Raw genomic sequence first — 17,072 nt, forward strand, 5'->3', positions numbered from 1 at the left:
ACGAAATATTAAGAGAGTCGTCAAACCTAAAAAACACTCAATTTCATAATACTACGGATCGGATCGGATCAGCTTGGAGCGGCGTGCTTGGTTGGTTTTTGGAAAACAACTGTTGCCGGGACAGACGATGGCGCACGCCACGGCATCCAGCCATCACCTGATTGACGATGGACCGATGACACACCTACCAGCTCTCTGGAAAGTTACGCCGTGCTTGGGCGATAAGGATGTGCCAAGTCGCGCCTTGGAATAACATAATGCCCGATCTAGACGATAAGCCCTCCGGAAAGCGCCGCCCATGTCCCATTGAACTTGAAGAGCGTGTTCAGGGAAGCTTTGCCAACCGAAAGCTATACCCACAGAGGCGAAAAGCTTGGCTATAGCTCACTCGAATGGTCAGTGCTCAAAAAGAACTCATTCCGTGCGGTGCGAGAAGCGCGTGCTGCTCGAAAACCAACCCCAAAAATAATAAAAACAATCTAAGCTAAGGATAACTGCAAAACAGGATAATTACAGACCTCGAAAAAAAGAAAATAATTCAAGGAAATATACATACAAATCAAAAACAAAATGCCAGCGGAAAAATCAATATACGATCCGAATCCGGCCATCAGTCAAAATGCCTACATATCCAGCTTCGAGGAGTACCAGAAGTTCTACCAGGAGTCGCTGGACAATCCGGCCGAGTTCTGGTCCCGTGTGGCCAAGCAGTTCCACTGGGAGACGCCCGCCGATCCGGAGAAGTTCCTCAAGTACAACTTCAACATCTCCAAGGGACCCATTTCGATCAAGTGGATGGAGGGCGCGTCCACCAATCTGTGCTACAATCTCCTGGATCGCAACGTTAGGAACGGACTGGGCGACCAAATCGCCTATTACTGGTGAGTCTGGCCTTGGTAATCCTCGCCCACTTTCCCGCTGGGTGGCGTAGGTCGCATGAAAACAAAAGTGCAGGATTATTGATTTTTCGTGTGGTTACGAAACTCTCGCCTTGTGACGTCGGAAGGTGGGTTCCTCGCAGGAGAGGATTTACTGCGCAGGCACCGCATTCGAAACAGATGATAGCACTCCTTTTATATATAATATATCTAAAAGGATGCCACTCAAGGGCAGGCATCCTACCTTTTGACATCGATTTTGGGCAGGAGCTTTTCCCTTGTTTTTTTGCCTAGCTAATTGAAGCTATTATTTTTGTTTTGATTGCAAACAATTGGGTTTAATCGTCTGCATGGCAAATGTGACAGTGAGTCTAACGACCCACGATTAATTCAATTTTGGGTGCTTTTTTTTTGGATTACTAACTACGGATTTGCTAAACACTCTGGGTCAATGTCAGGGTCACTCTTCGTTCCTCGAGACGACCCTCATAAGAGGGTGACCCGGCCAAGTTTACGCTTGGTATTTCTTTGTTTATTTATTCAGTTAAAATCGATTAACAATTAAACCGGTTAGGGGAAAATTGTGCTTAAAGGCAAAGGTATTTTTGTTATTACTTGGCATTTGAGATATATTTTATTTAAACTGTAGCCGTTAGTGTTATTAAGAATGTTATTTCTTTTTATCAAAAATTCGAAAAAAAATGTTTTTTACATTTAAATTTAATTTAATTTGGAAAGATTCTTCATAAGTATTAAATTAAACTGTTTTTTGTCAAGATTTCTTTATATCCTTTTTGTATTATATTGCCTTTGTTCTTAAATATAAAATCTTAAATATATAACTCCTGTAAAGTTCAATATCCCTTACTCTATCTGCCTTATCTAAAGTCCGTTCCTAACTTATTTCCATCGCATTTGTTTGTTCCTCCACACGAGACACTCGTTCGTAACGAAAAGTTAACAATGAAAGTAAATATTAAATAGTGGCTTCACCTACTATATAATATGTAAGTTCTGCCCACTATAAAACTACATACTTCGTTGATTACGATTAAACAACAGACACTCCTTTGAGCTGATTAGCTACCGAGGAACCCAGTACTATATATTATCATATGAGGTTCTCAAGTGCCCACTCAGAACGCAATTAAATTGAATAGCCTGGATGAAATAAGTATTTTGTTTTGGTTGCGCGAGAAGATTCGCTTTATTTTGAGACCCAAAGTTCACCGAGCAATGCGTCAGGGCGAAAAAAAAGGAAAAAAGGCACAATGTTAAACAAATGTTAATGCTAATGAGCTTATCTCGGGGTTATCACTTAGAGGGCGGGTTAGGGGGCGGGGCGCGTGCGCCGGAGGAAATGCAAATGAAAGTCAGGTAATTGAAAGGCAATTACAAGGTCATTCCCACTCAGCCTCAAAGTTACGAGGGCCCATCACTGCTATTCTGGGCTATTTCCCACTTTTGTGGGAATTATTTAATCCCAGCCCACAATCTGTCTGTCCTCACTTTCCTCAGATAAGATAAAGAGTGGGACACGAACCGAAAAAGACAGAAAAAACCGTGCACGTAATGAGTAATAATTAACGCTTTTCGAACGGCCGTTTCAGATAATTTTATTGCAAACCAAAGCAAAACAAAATCTTAGAATTTATATGCCCAATTTTTACGGCATAGATAGGGGTTGCGAAACGGAAAAGTTGTTGAAAAGATCATTAATTTGTTTTTAGATTGTACAACATCTGGAAATCTTGTTCTTTAAGACCTTAAAATATACTTGTTTTATTTTTATTTCACGTAATACCAATTGAATCCTTTAAAAAAAAATTTTGAACAAGATTTTATAATTTTTTTTTAAGTTTTTATTTTAAACCGTTTCAAACCGATACCGAAATAACCGTTTCGAACTCAACCGATTTACGCAAACTGTTTTCAATTTCCAGACTCGTTAGCAACTAAATTAAGTCGAATTAAACACACGAAAGCCCGAGCGAAAGCCCAGCAATATTATGTAAGCGATTTGACAATGCGCGCAAATTGTTTATTCAAATTTGATGGAAGCGCGTCTTTGCGTTAAACGATTTGCTATTTTTTCGAACGTTTCTTTTCTTTCGGTTTGGGTTTCTGTGTCAGCGTGGCGGCGTCTGGGCAAAAGGTGGAGGAAAAAGTAGAATAAACAAAATGTAAGGAAATCGAGTAAAAGTCCCCAAAAACATAATATTGCAAAATTTCCAGTAACAGTTAACAGTTTTAGCTGCACTGGGCGTCTAGAAAATCACGCGATCACATCGTCTGATTCACTCACAACCAATTAGAGAGCCACTCCGCTCCACTCACGCACCCGCAGACAGACAAGGACAGAGATAATAGAGAGAAAATAAATATATATAAAAAAAAGAATGGTCTTACCTGCGAAAGAAAGAGCGACAAAAAACCAACATACAAATAATGCTGCTTAGGCATTTCTTGACTTTTTCGCCCTTCTTATCAGTTTTTCCACACAAACAGGTTGCCAAGCCCTTCTCTATAAATTATGTAAACTTTGCTGCCTTCTTTCAAATTGAAGATCCACAGAACCGTTAAAAACCAATGAACGATCATTAGATAAATATTGGGGATCAGCATCGTACGATAATGTCTCTCAAACTGTAGGGCCCAGCCAGACACAGAGACGCGAAAGAAAGAGACGGAAGAAAGGCACTGTAAAAAATTTAGATTTAGAAGAAGTATTCCTTTTTTTTATATTCAACGTACTTTTATTTATTGCTCATTATTTTTTCATACAACAAATTTTCATTTAAAGTGTATGGAATGTTTTATTTAAACTTTAAAACTTTTTTGAAACAATTTTCAAAAATTGTAATTGGAAAATACTGTATAGATTCTTTTATCTATTAACTACCCTGCAGGAAAAATGCGAACTAGTCTGAAAAACAACTAGTAATACAACTAAAATAAAGCAACCGGAATTTGTCTGAATGCATTTGGACTACACAGGGTCTAGAAAATTTGTGCTAGTCGAAAAAATGATTAATACAAAACTAGTAAAAAATAAACTAATAAAATAGACTAGTACCTTTCTGACAAAAAAAACCTTAAAAATATTTAACTGGTAGAACAAATACATGTTAGGGTCTAGTTAAAAGGCAACTGGAATTTAACTAGTTGCAAATGAAACACATATGATCCAAAAATATAGCCTAGAGTGTAAATGTCTTGGGAAATTTAACACTAAACAAATCAAACACTCGAGGTCCTCGGTTCAATCCCCAGTCTCTGTACATTTTTTTTTGTTTTTTGTTTGCTAGGTGATGCTTTAGTTTGTAAAAAATGTAAAAATGTGTAAAAAATCGCTGTTTTTGAATTATGTCACACTAAAATTCATAAACCTTGTTAGGGCAATACAAAATGTGATGCGTGTATGGCTCAATCAGTTAGTGTGTCTACAAATCCAAAGGTCCCGGGTTCAAGTCCTCGAGAGGGCGACTTGCCTCAAAAAAAGTAAGTTTGTTTTAATTCCATTTAATTATCATTTACTGTATTTGATTACATAATAATTATTAGAAATTCTCTAAGGACCGCGACTATTGATTGGATACTAAATTAGGAGAGCATCAAGTTTGGCATCGTCAAGTACTAGTGAAATTCAATCACTTGTTGGTTTCGAGATTAATTTTTATTTTTTTCGTGAAAATATTTTTTTCAGTGTAGTTTAACAGCTGTAACCGTAAATTGGTTAACAGTAACTATTGCAAAACTAGTAGCAAATGGACTAGTTGTTTCCGACGACAAGCATATGAAAAATGGACCACTTCGTTACAATGAAATGGACATAACTTGAACTAGTTAACCTTCTTGACCCAACTAGTATTTTAATAGTCCAAAACTGATTCCGTTTCCTGCAGGGTATTTTGGAATTATTTGGAAGTAATAACCCAACGATATATGGTGTAAAAATAAACATTATGGAGATTTTGGTATTATAAAATCTCAAAATGATTTTCGGAAGGCTAAAGATTTTATTGAAAAACAGAAAGCTAAAAATATTTTTGTTCAGTGCTGGGAGGAAACCAAAAACATTCGATGCGATTTATACGACACGCGAATCAACAGCTGATGTTATTGTTATTAAGATAAGTTAGCGGTGCGGATTGTTTTTGCCTTAGTTTTTATACCATCCCTCATAATTTTTTTTCGGCACACTCGTGCGGAGAGAGTGGCTGTTTTTAGCATATTTTTTTGATTTCTGATTTCTGATAAGCCGGAGACGGCCACGCGTCTTCTCGTGGTCAAGAGGTGAATGTGGAGGTGAATGCGGATGGCAGGACGGTGTATGAGGTGTTTCCAAGGCGGCGTGGAAAATTTCTTGTCTGGCGATCCGGCGACAAGATTAGGCGGCCCGACGATTACCTCTATAAATTGGAAATTAATACACTCGACGGGACGCGTCGCGCCACATTTTTCCCACCAATTCCGATTAGTCATGCGGAGGCGGAGGAACCATCGAATCAAGTGCTCGAAACTTTGATAAGTGGAGAGGACGTCCGCAACCACTAATACTTGGCCTTGACTGTGAGCTGTCGCCGGCTGATTAAGATTTCGGCACAGTTTGGCATTCTCAAATCGTTTTGGAAAGTTTTATGGGTAATCTCATCCCCTAAATCAAATTGCCTTATTTTAATATCACTATGGACGGCAGTCCATGTAGTGACGAAGCGCACCAGGAGAGTGTGCGAAGGCGACTACTATATATACACGAAGAAATGAAAATCTACTGTGATGGTCCGATCATAATGAATGATACACCTATCGAAAGGTATTGCAAAAACTAACAGGATTGCATACCAAGACTCTAAGAAAATCAATTGGCTTGGGAGAGAGAGCGGTGAAAGTGAAAAAGTGAAAATTTCGAAATTTGGAGCTGTTGGGGCCGGTGGGGATAATTGCCCCCTCGCAATATTTTACTTGTATTCCTTTTGAAAATACCCGTCGAATGAGGGGTCGTTTGTCAAAATCCGACGCTCCGTTCAAAAGTTATAGCCAAAATAAGATTTTCTTCGTCTTCCCAAAATGAAAATTTAATTCTGTTTGTCAGTTTGTCAGTTTGTCAGTTTGTCAGTTTGTCCAAAACATGTTTTTTAAGTTTTGAAAATTTTATATGACGTTCATCACATCGATATAAAAAACTTTTGTTCTACCACTTTTGAAAAACTCGCTAGTTTAGCGGGAAAACAGCTATAAATAGCTAAAAATCGGAAAGCCGTAACTTCTATACTACTAAAGCTACAGACTTGTGCTGCATCTCGTTTGAAAGGTATTTTTAAATGCTATAAACGCCTTCTATATGCAATTTGTGTAAATGTAATAATTAAAAAAATATGAACAAAAGACAATTTTTTAAAACTTTTTTTTTAGCTTTTTTTAATTTTTCTCAAAAACGGCTCTAACGATTTTCTTTAAAACCTTAAACTGTATAGCCCTTGAGATTCCTTAAATTTTGGTATATAACACATTACTGTAAAAAGTCACGTTTAAAAGTTATTTTTATACGAAAATAGCCACTTTTGCCAGCTCGAACAATTAACGCTCCCTGAGTATTGAATTTTGTGGGAGGGTATCCGAACTGTATTTTAGGGTCATGGAATCAGTAAATTTGCACTTAAGAGTTCCATATAGGAATCTTTTGTTCTACGACTTTTGGAAAAAGCCGCTACTTTAGCGGGAAAAAGCTAAAAATAGCTAAATTTCGTTAGTTTGTAAGTTCTACACTACTAAAGGTACAGACATGTGCTATACCTCGTTTAAAAGGTATTTTGAAATACTTCAACGCCTTTTTAACTTAATTTGTTAAAATACAATAGTTTAAAAATTATGATTGACCAATTTAAATTTAAATGTATATATTAGCTCCTATGAGAGCAAATGTAAACAAACAAAAACTTCTGATATCAAATAAAAACACCTCTTAACGAGGTAAAAAACTAGTGACGACCGCACCTTCAACATACAAAAGTTCTGATATCAACATTTGTGACGAAAAATTATTACACTCGTCATTAAATAGACTTTCTAATATTTTCTCATTCGGCACGCTGCAATAGAAAATGCCTGTGAAGGGAAAAATGCTGGAATAGTTTGCTAGGGCGGGCCGAATGAGAAAATATTAGAAAGTCTATTTAATGACGAGTGTAATAATTTTTCGTCACAAATGTTGATATCAGAACTTTTGTATGTTGAAGGTGCGGTCGTCACTAGTTTTTTACCTCGTTAAGAGGTGTTTTTATTTGATATGGTTTCTCTCGTATTATTGCAATCATAACTACTATAGTAATCTACTAACCTTTTAGAAGGCTATGATGATATGATATGATTTTGAAATTATTGTCAATTACATAAACACATAATTATCAAAACTATTTTATTAAATATAAATTTCGCATTCTACAAAGTAAAGTACATTGCCTACATGTTTATTAAAAAGAAGGTTTAAGCTATTGTAAATTTTTTTTAAGGTATTCAAATGTAGTTATTAAATTTGAAATATTCTATTTTAACATCCAGTTTGTATTCAGATTAAAAAAACGGAAATTTAAATTTAAATTAAAAATTATAATCTCCAATTTTGATCACAAGTTTGAGTATAAGTTCGAAGACTTAAAGATGAATAAGCCCAGTAGTTTGAGTGTTACAAAAAAAGAGTTCGAGTCACAGTTGAACGGTTTGTTTTCAATGCGTATTTTATTTATTTTTACCATCTTACTAATTGACAAGTACAAGTACAAACAGGTATTTCGTTCAAGTGGAATAACATTTCACGGCTGTTATTGGCCCAGTCGAATCACCCGAAACAGGCCAAAACAACCCCACTCGTCACCCCTTTTTTTCAGGGCGAACTTTGAACATTGTGGACTAGTCAGCGGTACCAAAATAACCCCCAAAAACGTCACGATGAGAGCTTTGTTCCGTCTGCTTCCTGTATTTCTTTTTGCCAATATTTTTTGGTCGGGACCGAAATAAAAGCCGCTTTATTGCCGGCTAATTCTAATTCTTATCGCTGGGTGACGGACAAACGGGCGATGATTTACACACCCCATTGTGCTCTACTGATTGCCATTGTCTATCTGCCCAGCCCACCTGTTGCTTTTTTTTTCCGTTTTGTAGTCCAGTTAGTTTATTATTAATTTTTTGCGTTGCCAATCTGCCTTGACCTCCAAAAGTGCCATGGAAAATGGCTTTCCCCATTACTTTTCCAAGTTTCGTGTCTGTCCATCGACGATCGCGAATGTTTATATCCGTTTTGGGTGCTGAAATCATTCACGATTTAGCTCAGTCACGATTTTTGTTTACCCATTCAAAGCTTCGAAAGCTCTGACAAGTTTTACATACCGTTTCGTGTTAAATTCTCAATTCATTCACTTAATAGCAACCATTAGGGAAACGCCAACAGGGCCTAATGTTTGTACTCAAATTAAAGATCATTTTAAATTTTGATATAATTTTCGAATATACTGGAACTATGGGATTTATTTATAAACGTTTCAGTTTAGTTTTAGCCTATTTACCTTTGGATTTTATAGTTATAGTTCTAGGTCCACATATTATTAATGCCCAGTGTAGTTAGTCAAAGACTTTTTGCAGCTGTTGTATATAAAATTATGTCGGCTATTGGCATTGGCTTCTGTTGCCAAGTTCAGAACAAAAAGGGAAAGGCATGTAAAGTACATACAAACATTTAATTGTACAATGTTAAAATATAGTATTAAGTAAGAACAACTGCGGTTAAATCAATAGCACTCCTATACTTTGTATAGTAAATGAATTTAAATCTTTCAATACAAAAATAATATTTTACGATCTTAATTGCGATATGCGTAAGAATTCGCCATGTAGTTCCCTTAAAAATTGTTGTGCTATTAAATTACCATATTTAAAATAAAGCCCATTTTACAATTACGAAATACCCATTATTTTTACCGCAACTATAGGAGATAACTTTGAAATTAGGTGACTATTTGAGTGCAAAGAATCGAATTAAGTCTCCTCGGGCAATTAGGAAGCCTCGCATTACAGTAAGTGATCCAATTGTGGTCGGGGTAATTAGCCCAATTGTGGGACGCCCGGTACGTGGCCACCCATTTAAGAACGCCACCGCCGCGTGCTCGATGTAAATGCTACAGAAATAAATAATACCAAGTATATAATGCAATGTGTTTCCTCATGGTCGTTTCCCCTCTTTTTTTTGTCATTGTTTCAGGGAGGGCAACCACCCCGACGATTATTCCCGGGGCCTCACCTATCGCAAGTTGCTGGAGGAGGTCTGTCGCTTTGCCAATGTGCTGAAGGATCATGGGATCCGCAAGGGCGACCGTGTGTCCATCTACATGCCGATGATCCTGGAGCTGCCCATCGCTATGTTGGCCTGTGCCCGCATTGGAGCCGTGCACTCGATCGTCTTCGCCGGTTTCTCGCCGGATTCCCTCGCCGAGCGGATGTTCGACTGCAAGGCCAAGCTGCTGATTACGGCCGATGGAGCCTGGCGCGGCGAGAAGCCCCTGTATTTGAAGGCCCTGTGCGATACGGCGCTGGAGAAGGTCGAAGAGCTGGGCCACTCGGTGGAGAAGTGCATCGTGGTGTCGCATCTGAAGCGGGTCACGCCCTGCCAGCCGGATCATGTCGAGGAGGAGATCCCGTGGACCGATGACCGCGACTACTGGTGGCACGAGGAGATGGAGGACAAGGAGCCGGCCTGCTATCCCGAATGGATGGACGCCGAGGATCCGCTGTTCATGCTCTACACCAGTGGCTCCACCGGCAAGCCCAAGGGAGTGCTCCACACCACCGCCGGCTATCTGCTGTACGCGGCCACCACCTTCAAGATCGTCTTCGACTACAAGCCGGGTGACATCTACTGGTGCACCGCCGATGTGGGCTGGATCACGGGACACACGTACGTGGTGTACGGACCACTGGCCAATGGAGCCACTTCAGTGATTGTGAGTGTCTGGTTAGATCTAAGTAACCATTAGTGGGATTTCTGACTAACAACTGGATTTATTACCTGTCTTTTTGCAGTTCGAGGGCACCCCATTCTTTCCTGGAAACGATCGGTACTGGAGTGTCATTGACAAATATAAGGTCACCCAGTTCTATACAGCTCCCACGGCCATCCGTGCCCTCATGAAGTACGGCGAGGCACCCGTGCTAAAGCACAACCTCAGCGGACTCAAGTAGGTTGCTTGGGATTTCGTAAAACTAATTCTTCAGTTCTAGTGATGAGTAATAGTTACTGTAGATGTCATAAATACATCGTATTCAAATTAAGATTAAGAGAAATTGAGGAAATTAGTCTAATCAAAACGTTACTTTGTGATTCGAAATGTGTTAATCACATAAATGATTTTAGATTTTGATTATAAATGCATTTGTCTAAGCTAAATTTATACACCTTTTAATATAATTAACAAACCAAAAATTTAAATTTGATTATAATTGTCAATTTAATCAATTCAAAGGTTATGAGCCGTTTTCTTGTCCGTTTGTTAAATTTAAAGTTGGGTTAAAACCTTGAAATCGTATGGAAAATCAGAGTTTTAACCCTACTTTCAATTTAACAGGCAGACGAGAAAACGGCTCTTAGTCTAGATCGTTTAATATAAATCCTAATTTATTTAATATTTGTAATATTTTACTTACAATATTATCTACATTGTCTTGCAGAGTTTTGGGCAGCGTGGGTGAGCCCATCAATCCGGAGGCCTGGCTGTGGTACTACCGCGTCGTTGGAAAGGAGCAGTGCTCCATTGTGGACACCTTTTGGCAGACGGAAACCGGCGGTCATGTCATCACACCCCTGCCCGGAGCCACTCCCATGAAGCCTGGATCTGCTGTAAGAAAAATTAGCCTACCTAAAAACTAAAACCAAAATTAATATTTATGATACTTTACAGTCATTCCCCTTCTTCGGCGTCAAGCCCACTTTGCTGGATGAGTGCGGTATCGAGATTAAGGGAGAGGGCGAGGGCTACTTGGTCTTCTCGCAACCTTGGCCTGGAATGATGCGCACCTTGTATAACAACCATGAACGCTTTGAGGACACGTACTTCTCCAAGTTCCCGGGCTTCTACTGCACTGGCGATGGTGAGTCACTATTAAACTCTAAATTTTAAATACCTATTCCTAATCCTCTATTTTCCTATTTATCTAACAGGAGCCCGTCGCGATGCTGATGGCTATCTGTGGATCACTGGCCGCGTGGACGACATGTTGAACGTGTCCGGACATCTGATGTCCACCGCCGAGGTGGAGTCAGTCCTAACGGAGCATCCTCGTGTGGCCGAGTCCGCCGTTGTCTCCCGTCCGCATCCCGTCAAGGGCGAGTGCCTCTACTGCTTCATCACGCCCAATGAGAACGAGGTGTTTGACCAGAAGCTCATTTCGGACCTGAAGAAGATGGTGCGCGAGCGTATCGGACCCTTTGCCATGCCGGATGTCATCCAGAATGCCCCTGGATTGCCAAAAACTCGCTCTGGAAAAATCATGCGCCGCGTGCTGCGCAAGATTGCGGTTAACGATCACAACGTGGGCGACACCTCCACCCTAGCCGATGAGCAAATTGTGGAGCAACTCTTCGCCAACCGGCCAGTGGAGGCCAAGTAAATGATGGTCAAACTGGATAACTAGGATCCCCTATCCAAGGCTTTCTCCGGCTTGCACTGACCACTCCACTCTGCCAGCGCATTTGTACCACTTGCGTAACCCGATTACGTATCCTGTAAATCTCCCCCTACATATATAAAATACCTATTGCTTAATGTTGGTCCCGTTCCGGGCTGCGGCGTGGTTAGCACCTTCTAAATTCTACCTAGTTCGTAAGCCTAAGCGTGTGCGTAAGTAAGTCGGCACTATCTATCGTCTTTATATCCTTGTGTATTTGCCTGTTCACCGTAGTCAACATGCTCAGCACGCACACATTTTCCAGTTCTTTTCGTTTCTTCGTTGTAGTCGTAGCTTAAGTTCTCGCTAATTCGTTGTGATACAAATTTAATTATATCTTACTTATGTATGTATTTTTAGTAGAATTGATATGAGACAAAATATATACACGATTCCAGTTGTAGCCACAAATTACACAGCTCACACTTTTCAGTTGTATCCTTAAATGTATTATTTTGTAGTCTCTCTGATTTCACCTTTTCAGATCTGAGGGGACACGCACGTAAGTCCGGAACCGATCGGGGAAATCGGTTTCTTTCCCCCCCTCCCATTAGAACGTAAGTTTCGAAAACGATACATATCAGTGTGGCATAATGCTCGACACATTCCTACATACGATCTACATGTTAAAGATAACTATATACACCATATATATATATGTTATACGGTCAGAAGACTTACTGCAACGAAACATATCATTGAAGTTACTGCTGCAAGCCTATGAATATTATAGAGGATTTTATTGTTAGAGCTCGTTATTTGGGATATTAGGGAGATTGGCTGATGAGGGGCAACGATCCCCAGTCTGATTGTAAAAAGATTGTTAGCTTTACAGCGATGGCGATGAGGGGAAGAATGCAATTTACATATCTATATATATATTTCTGTATATGAACGTATGTGTATAATAAAGTTTATTGTTTTAATGTGTTTAAACCTGCAAATCCAAAGGAAATCGTTTTAGTTTTCAGGGTTAGAGAAATTCTTTTTAAATATTAAAGTGTATTATTTATCACACTGGCCTTGCTGGAAACTTCCGTGTGAAGCAGTCGATTCCCAACCTTTGACAAGCACGCACTCATTAGATTTTCGGCTCGGCCTTTTAACACCTTGGTGGCAGTGGAGGAACTTGGACTTGGTCTCGATCTCGATCAGAATGGCCGACGACCAGCATCCGCCTGCCAAGGAGCCGACCCAAAGTCCCTCACAGGAGACGACCAGGGAGCGGAATGCGGCCACGAGATTTGGTTTGGAGGACCACGAGGCCACGCAGCAGGATGCCCGGGTGAACACACTGCGGCACGCGGAGGAGCGACGTGGCTCCATGGCGCCTGCGCGCGCAAATGAACCGCATCGAGCACCAGGAGCACCGGGAGCTCCGGCATCACCGAGTCCCAAGCCCGCTCCCACGCCAGCCAAGCCGTTGGAGGACATTTCGTCCCGCAACTCCATGATACCAGGTGCCGCTGTGGCGCCAGATCTTCCGCCAAAGCCACAGCGCTCCTCCGATGCCGACGCCGATGGGGAATCCTCCGAGGTGGACAAGAAACCGGCTGGGAACCAGAAGAGGAAATCGGAGAAGGTCGTAACGGATTCATCATCATCCTCGGACGATGAGATGTCGAAAAAGAAAACCGCGAGAACCGCTCCTGAACAAGCCGATGAATCACCTCCACCGCCAGAGCAACCTCAGCCGCAGCCGCAGCGGAAATCCATAGATTTCGCGGAGGCAGAAGCCACGCCCATCCCTGCGCCGCCGCCGCAGAGGCAGGAGGATGTGCCAATGCCGCCGCCCATGATGGCCTCCCTGCCCAACGAAGACAGCAAGGACGATGTGCAGAGCCTGAACAGCAAGCTGACCAACACGGACATCACCTTTCATCCCTCGAAAGTGTTCGCCTCCAAGGGAACCAATACCTCCGGCATGATCTATTCGGACGAGGAGGAGGAGCAGCCGGCGGAGGAGGAATTTCCCCCGCTGCCGGCTCAGTTCTCCGCCAGCGATCTGGACACATTGTTCCTGCTGGCCTGTCGCGAGGTGAGGAAGGCCGGCGCCATCGCCCTGGCGGAGAACGAGAAGCAGCAGGAGTACACCACCAAGAAGCACACCAATGACCTCGTCACTCCCGCCGACAATATTGTCGAGGAGAGCTTCATCAAGGCCATCAGTGCGAGGTTTCCCGATCACAAGTAAGTTGGGGTTACTTTTAGGAAATAATCCTGAAGTCTTGGAGAAATACCTCTTTTTTAAAGTCGGTTAGGTAAAAGTAAACTTTATCAACAATGAATAGGAACAATAATTAAAAGAAAATTTCTGATAGAACCTCCAATATTTATTGAAATTTTTATTTGCAAATTTAAAATAGCATGACATAATTTAAAAATATTTAATCAAGGGTGAAAATAATAGATTAGATTTTATTATATTTTATGGGGTTGAGAAATCAATTTTCATTTAAAAATCGAAGTTTAAAATATAAAAGTAAACTAGGATTGTTAAATTTAATATTTCCATATAAGAAATGATTACAAACCGCAATGGATAAAAACAAACAGGAAAATATTTATTATTAGTATAAAATCTGTGGATTTACTTCGTTATTTTTATCGCTGTAGGATGTAATAAATTTACTTCGGTTGTTCTAAATAGTATTTTTTCATTTCGCCTGCAGTTTCATTGCCGAGGAGCGCACTTCCAAGTCGGAGACCGGAATGGTGACCCTGACGGATGAGCCAACCTGGATAATCGATCCCATCGATGGCACCATGAACTATGTCCACCACTTTCCGTACTACTGCATCTCGGTGGCCTACATGGTGAATCGGGAGACCCAGTTCGGTATTATCTATAATCCTCCGATGAAGAACATGTACACGGCGCAGCGGGGAAAAGGGGCTCAGCTGAATGGCGAGATAATAAGGACGACTGGCCAGGTCAACTTATCCTCGGCGATGGTCCTGCAGGAATACAGCTCGGGCGGCAATGAGACGCGCAACCTGATAGCCCAAGAAAATGCCCAGCGGCTGCTGAAGAAGACCCATGCGTGAGTAAATGAATCGTATCCTTATATTTAATATACTAACCTAATAAACAGGATGCGTTCCATTGGATCTTCTGCCATGGGTTTGGCCATGGTGGCCTCCGGAGTGGCGGATGCCTACTACAACTTTGGATTGCACGTTTGGGATATGGCGGCGGGAACTTTTATAGTCATCGAGGCGGGCGGAGTGGCAATAGATCCGGCTGGCGAGGAACTGGACATAATGTCCCGCAGATGCCTGGCTGCCTCCACCGAGCATTTGGCTTTGGAGCTGGGCAGCCACCTGGAGCAGAACTATCCATCGCCACGCGACGACGAACCGCGATCCGTGAATCCCAATGAATATGGACCAGCTGCGGAGACCAGGGACTTTACCGGACAGACGGATTTCCCCGATACGGACACGCCGGAGACCACGGACACCGAAGTAGCCAACGAGAAGCCAGCGGCGACTGCCAACTGACCACCAGGAAGGCCGGCCTGAATTTCCGTGTTTTTAGTTATTTAATAAATTGACGAAAATAACATGGCCTTAAAATTCAAAAGAATATCTGTTTACCTATTCATTTCTTGTCTGGTATTTGAATACTTAACCCCTAAACATGATTTCGAATTTTTATTTGCTTTTTTCAAAAATTGTTTCTTGTAAGTCTTCAATATATGGAAGTGATTTAGTGAATGTTTTACAGCAGTAAGTTATGGGAATATCCCGATTTCCTTATACTTAAATTGCAATTTGAATTTTCCGGAAATATTTCATGGTTTGAGACTTCGCTAAATTAGCAGTAAAGTTCTCAACCATTTACATGGGAATGTACAAAATTATTTTTGAGATATTTTAATAAATATCAGTTAAAAAACTGTAAAAATTAGCCACACAATTTTTTAGACATTTTTCTAATTAATATTTTAATAGTATATGAAAAAACCTGTTGCTTCTGGTCATTTCCAATCAGAGAATTTTTCTGGTATTTTATTTGTGCTTTCTTATTGGAAAGCCTCGGTCACTTTGTTGATAATAGTATAATTAAATTAAAACTAGCTTCTTTTGGATTTGATTTGTTAGCGGCTCATTGCAAAGCCAGAAATCGCAGAGACAGCACCACTGCAAAATGGGCGACAATGTGGACCTGGAGAAGTGCTTTGAGGTGGTCAGCAACCTGGTCTCCGAAGCTGGCAGGGTAATTAATACACAAGTGGAAGAAAAACACTCGAGAGGCTAATGGAATTTTCCTTTTCCCTGGTAATTTCCCCAGCTAATCGCTCGCAACAATGAGACGCGACAGGAGTTTGTGACCAAGAGCAACGACATCGATCTGGTGACCCAGACGGACAAGGATGTGGAGCAGCTGCTGATGGACGGCATTCGCCGGCACTTTCCGGATCACAAGTAGGATTTATCTAGATTTTACCGGCAATTTTCTGAACCCTTTAGATTGCAGGTTCATTGGAGAGGAGGAGAGCAGCGGCGAGGAGGGCGTCAAGAAGCTGACCAATGATCCCACCTGGATCATCGATCCCGTGGACGGAACCATGAACTTTGTGCACGCCTTTCCCCACTCCTGCATTTCGGTGGGCCTGAAGGTGAACAAGGTCACGGAACTGGGACTGGTCTACAATCCCATCTTGGAGCAGCGCTTCACCGCGAGACGAGGACATGGAGCCTTCTACAACGGACGCAGGATCCATGTGAGTGGCCAGCAGGAACTGGCGAAGGCGTTGATCACCAGTGAATTCGGAACCACTCGGGACGAAGCCAAGATGAAGGTCGTCAACGAGAACTTCGAGAAGATGGCCAAGAAAGCGCATGGGTAAGTCATCCAATTTTTCCGGAGGAATGTAGAAAAAGTTATTTAAGAGTTTTATTGGTAAAATCCCTGAAGATCTTGATTCAAATTGAAATCCTAATCCTCATCCCTATCTCTATTTATTATAATAATAATATTAAATATTGTATTGCAGTTTACGCGTCCTGGGTTCGGCAGCCCTCAATATGTCGATGGTTGCTCTGGGAGCCGCCGATGCCAACTATGAGTTTGGAATCCATGCCTGGGATGTTTGTGCCGGGGACTTGATTGTCCGTGAGGCCGGGGGAGTGGTCATCGATCCCGCTGGCGGGGAATTCGACATTATGTCGCGAAGGGTCCTGGCAGCGGCCACTCCCCAGTTGGCGCAGGAAATCACCAAGGTGCTAACCCAGTTCCATCCGTTACCTCGCGATGATTAAGTAATGGCATTTGATGTAACCATAACGACTTAACCAATGGATCTGTCTCCATTCCGAGCTAACCAAATAAAAGCATTTTAAATAACCGACCATGTACCTAACAAACAAAAAGAATACGCCTAGTCATGGATATTCCAAATAAATCGTTTTATGTCAACAAATATATCTATTTCATTAAAAGTTGTTTTTAAAGTTGCTTATCTCTTTCCTCTC

At 41.3% G+C, this 17,072-nt stretch overlaps 3 protein-coding genes and 1 long non-coding RNA gene across 5 annotated transcripts; 3 read left to right on the top strand and 1 right to left on the bottom strand.

Moving 5' to 3' along the window:
• Window positions 1-63: 63 nt before the first annotated feature.
• On the top strand, window positions 64-12,005 carry AcCoAS (acetyl coenzyme A synthase). The gene is made up of 6 exons (XM_017160205.3): window positions 64-881; window positions 9,133-9,871; window positions 9,951-10,105; window positions 10,596-10,764; window positions 10,826-11,015; window positions 11,086-12,005. The coding sequence occupies exons 1-6, from the start codon at window positions 571-573 to the stop codon at window positions 11,532-11,534; spliced, it is 2,013 nt and encodes a 670-aa protein (XP_017015694.1). The 5' UTR covers window positions 64-570; the 3' UTR covers window positions 11,535-12,005.
• LOC138913111 (uncharacterized) lies at window positions 9,963-10,639 on the bottom strand. Its single transcript, XR_011418702.1, has 2 exons — window positions 10,572-10,639; window positions 9,963-10,164 (listed from the first exon to the last, which is right to left on the bottom strand). It is a non-coding gene; the product is annotated as an uncharacterized lncRNA (long non-coding RNA).
• Window positions 12,006-12,632: 627 nt separating the features above from the next.
• Window positions 12,633-15,180, top strand: LOC108069936 (uncharacterized). The gene is made up of 3 exons (XM_017160207.3): window positions 12,633-13,781; window positions 14,264-14,635; window positions 14,687-15,180. The coding sequence occupies exons 1-3, from the start codon at window positions 12,748-12,750 to the stop codon at window positions 15,093-15,095; spliced, it is 1,815 nt and encodes a 604-aa protein (XP_017015696.2). The 5' UTR covers window positions 12,633-12,747; the 3' UTR covers window positions 15,096-15,180.
• Window positions 15,181-15,182: 2 nt separating this feature from the next.
• On the top strand, window positions 15,183-17,020 carry LOC108069948 (inositol monophosphatase 1). Of its 2 annotated transcripts, XM_070215522.1 has the most exons (5): window positions 15,183-15,323; window positions 15,699-15,813; window positions 15,889-16,022; window positions 16,075-16,443; window positions 16,595-17,020. In XM_070215522.1, exons 1-5 carry the CDS (start codon window positions 15,235-15,237, stop codon window positions 16,857-16,859), a joined length of 972 nt encoding a protein of 323 aa, XP_070071623.1. In that variant the 5' UTR covers window positions 15,183-15,234; the 3' UTR covers window positions 16,860-17,020. The 2 variants fall into 2 exon arrangements, with proteins under 2 accessions (XP_070071623.1, XP_017015716.3); XM_017160227.3 differs by lacking the exon at window positions 15,183-15,323 and having other exon boundaries at window positions 15,675-15,813.
• The last annotated feature ends 52 nt before the right edge of the window (window positions 17,021-17,072 follow it).

The sequence above is a fragment of the Drosophila takahashii genome, chromosome 3L (assembly GCF_030179915.1).
Source record: "Drosophila takahashii strain IR98-3 E-12201 chromosome 3L, DtakHiC1v2, whole genome shotgun sequence".
NCBI lineage: Eukaryota > Metazoa > Arthropoda > Insecta > Diptera > Drosophilidae > Drosophila > Drosophila takahashii.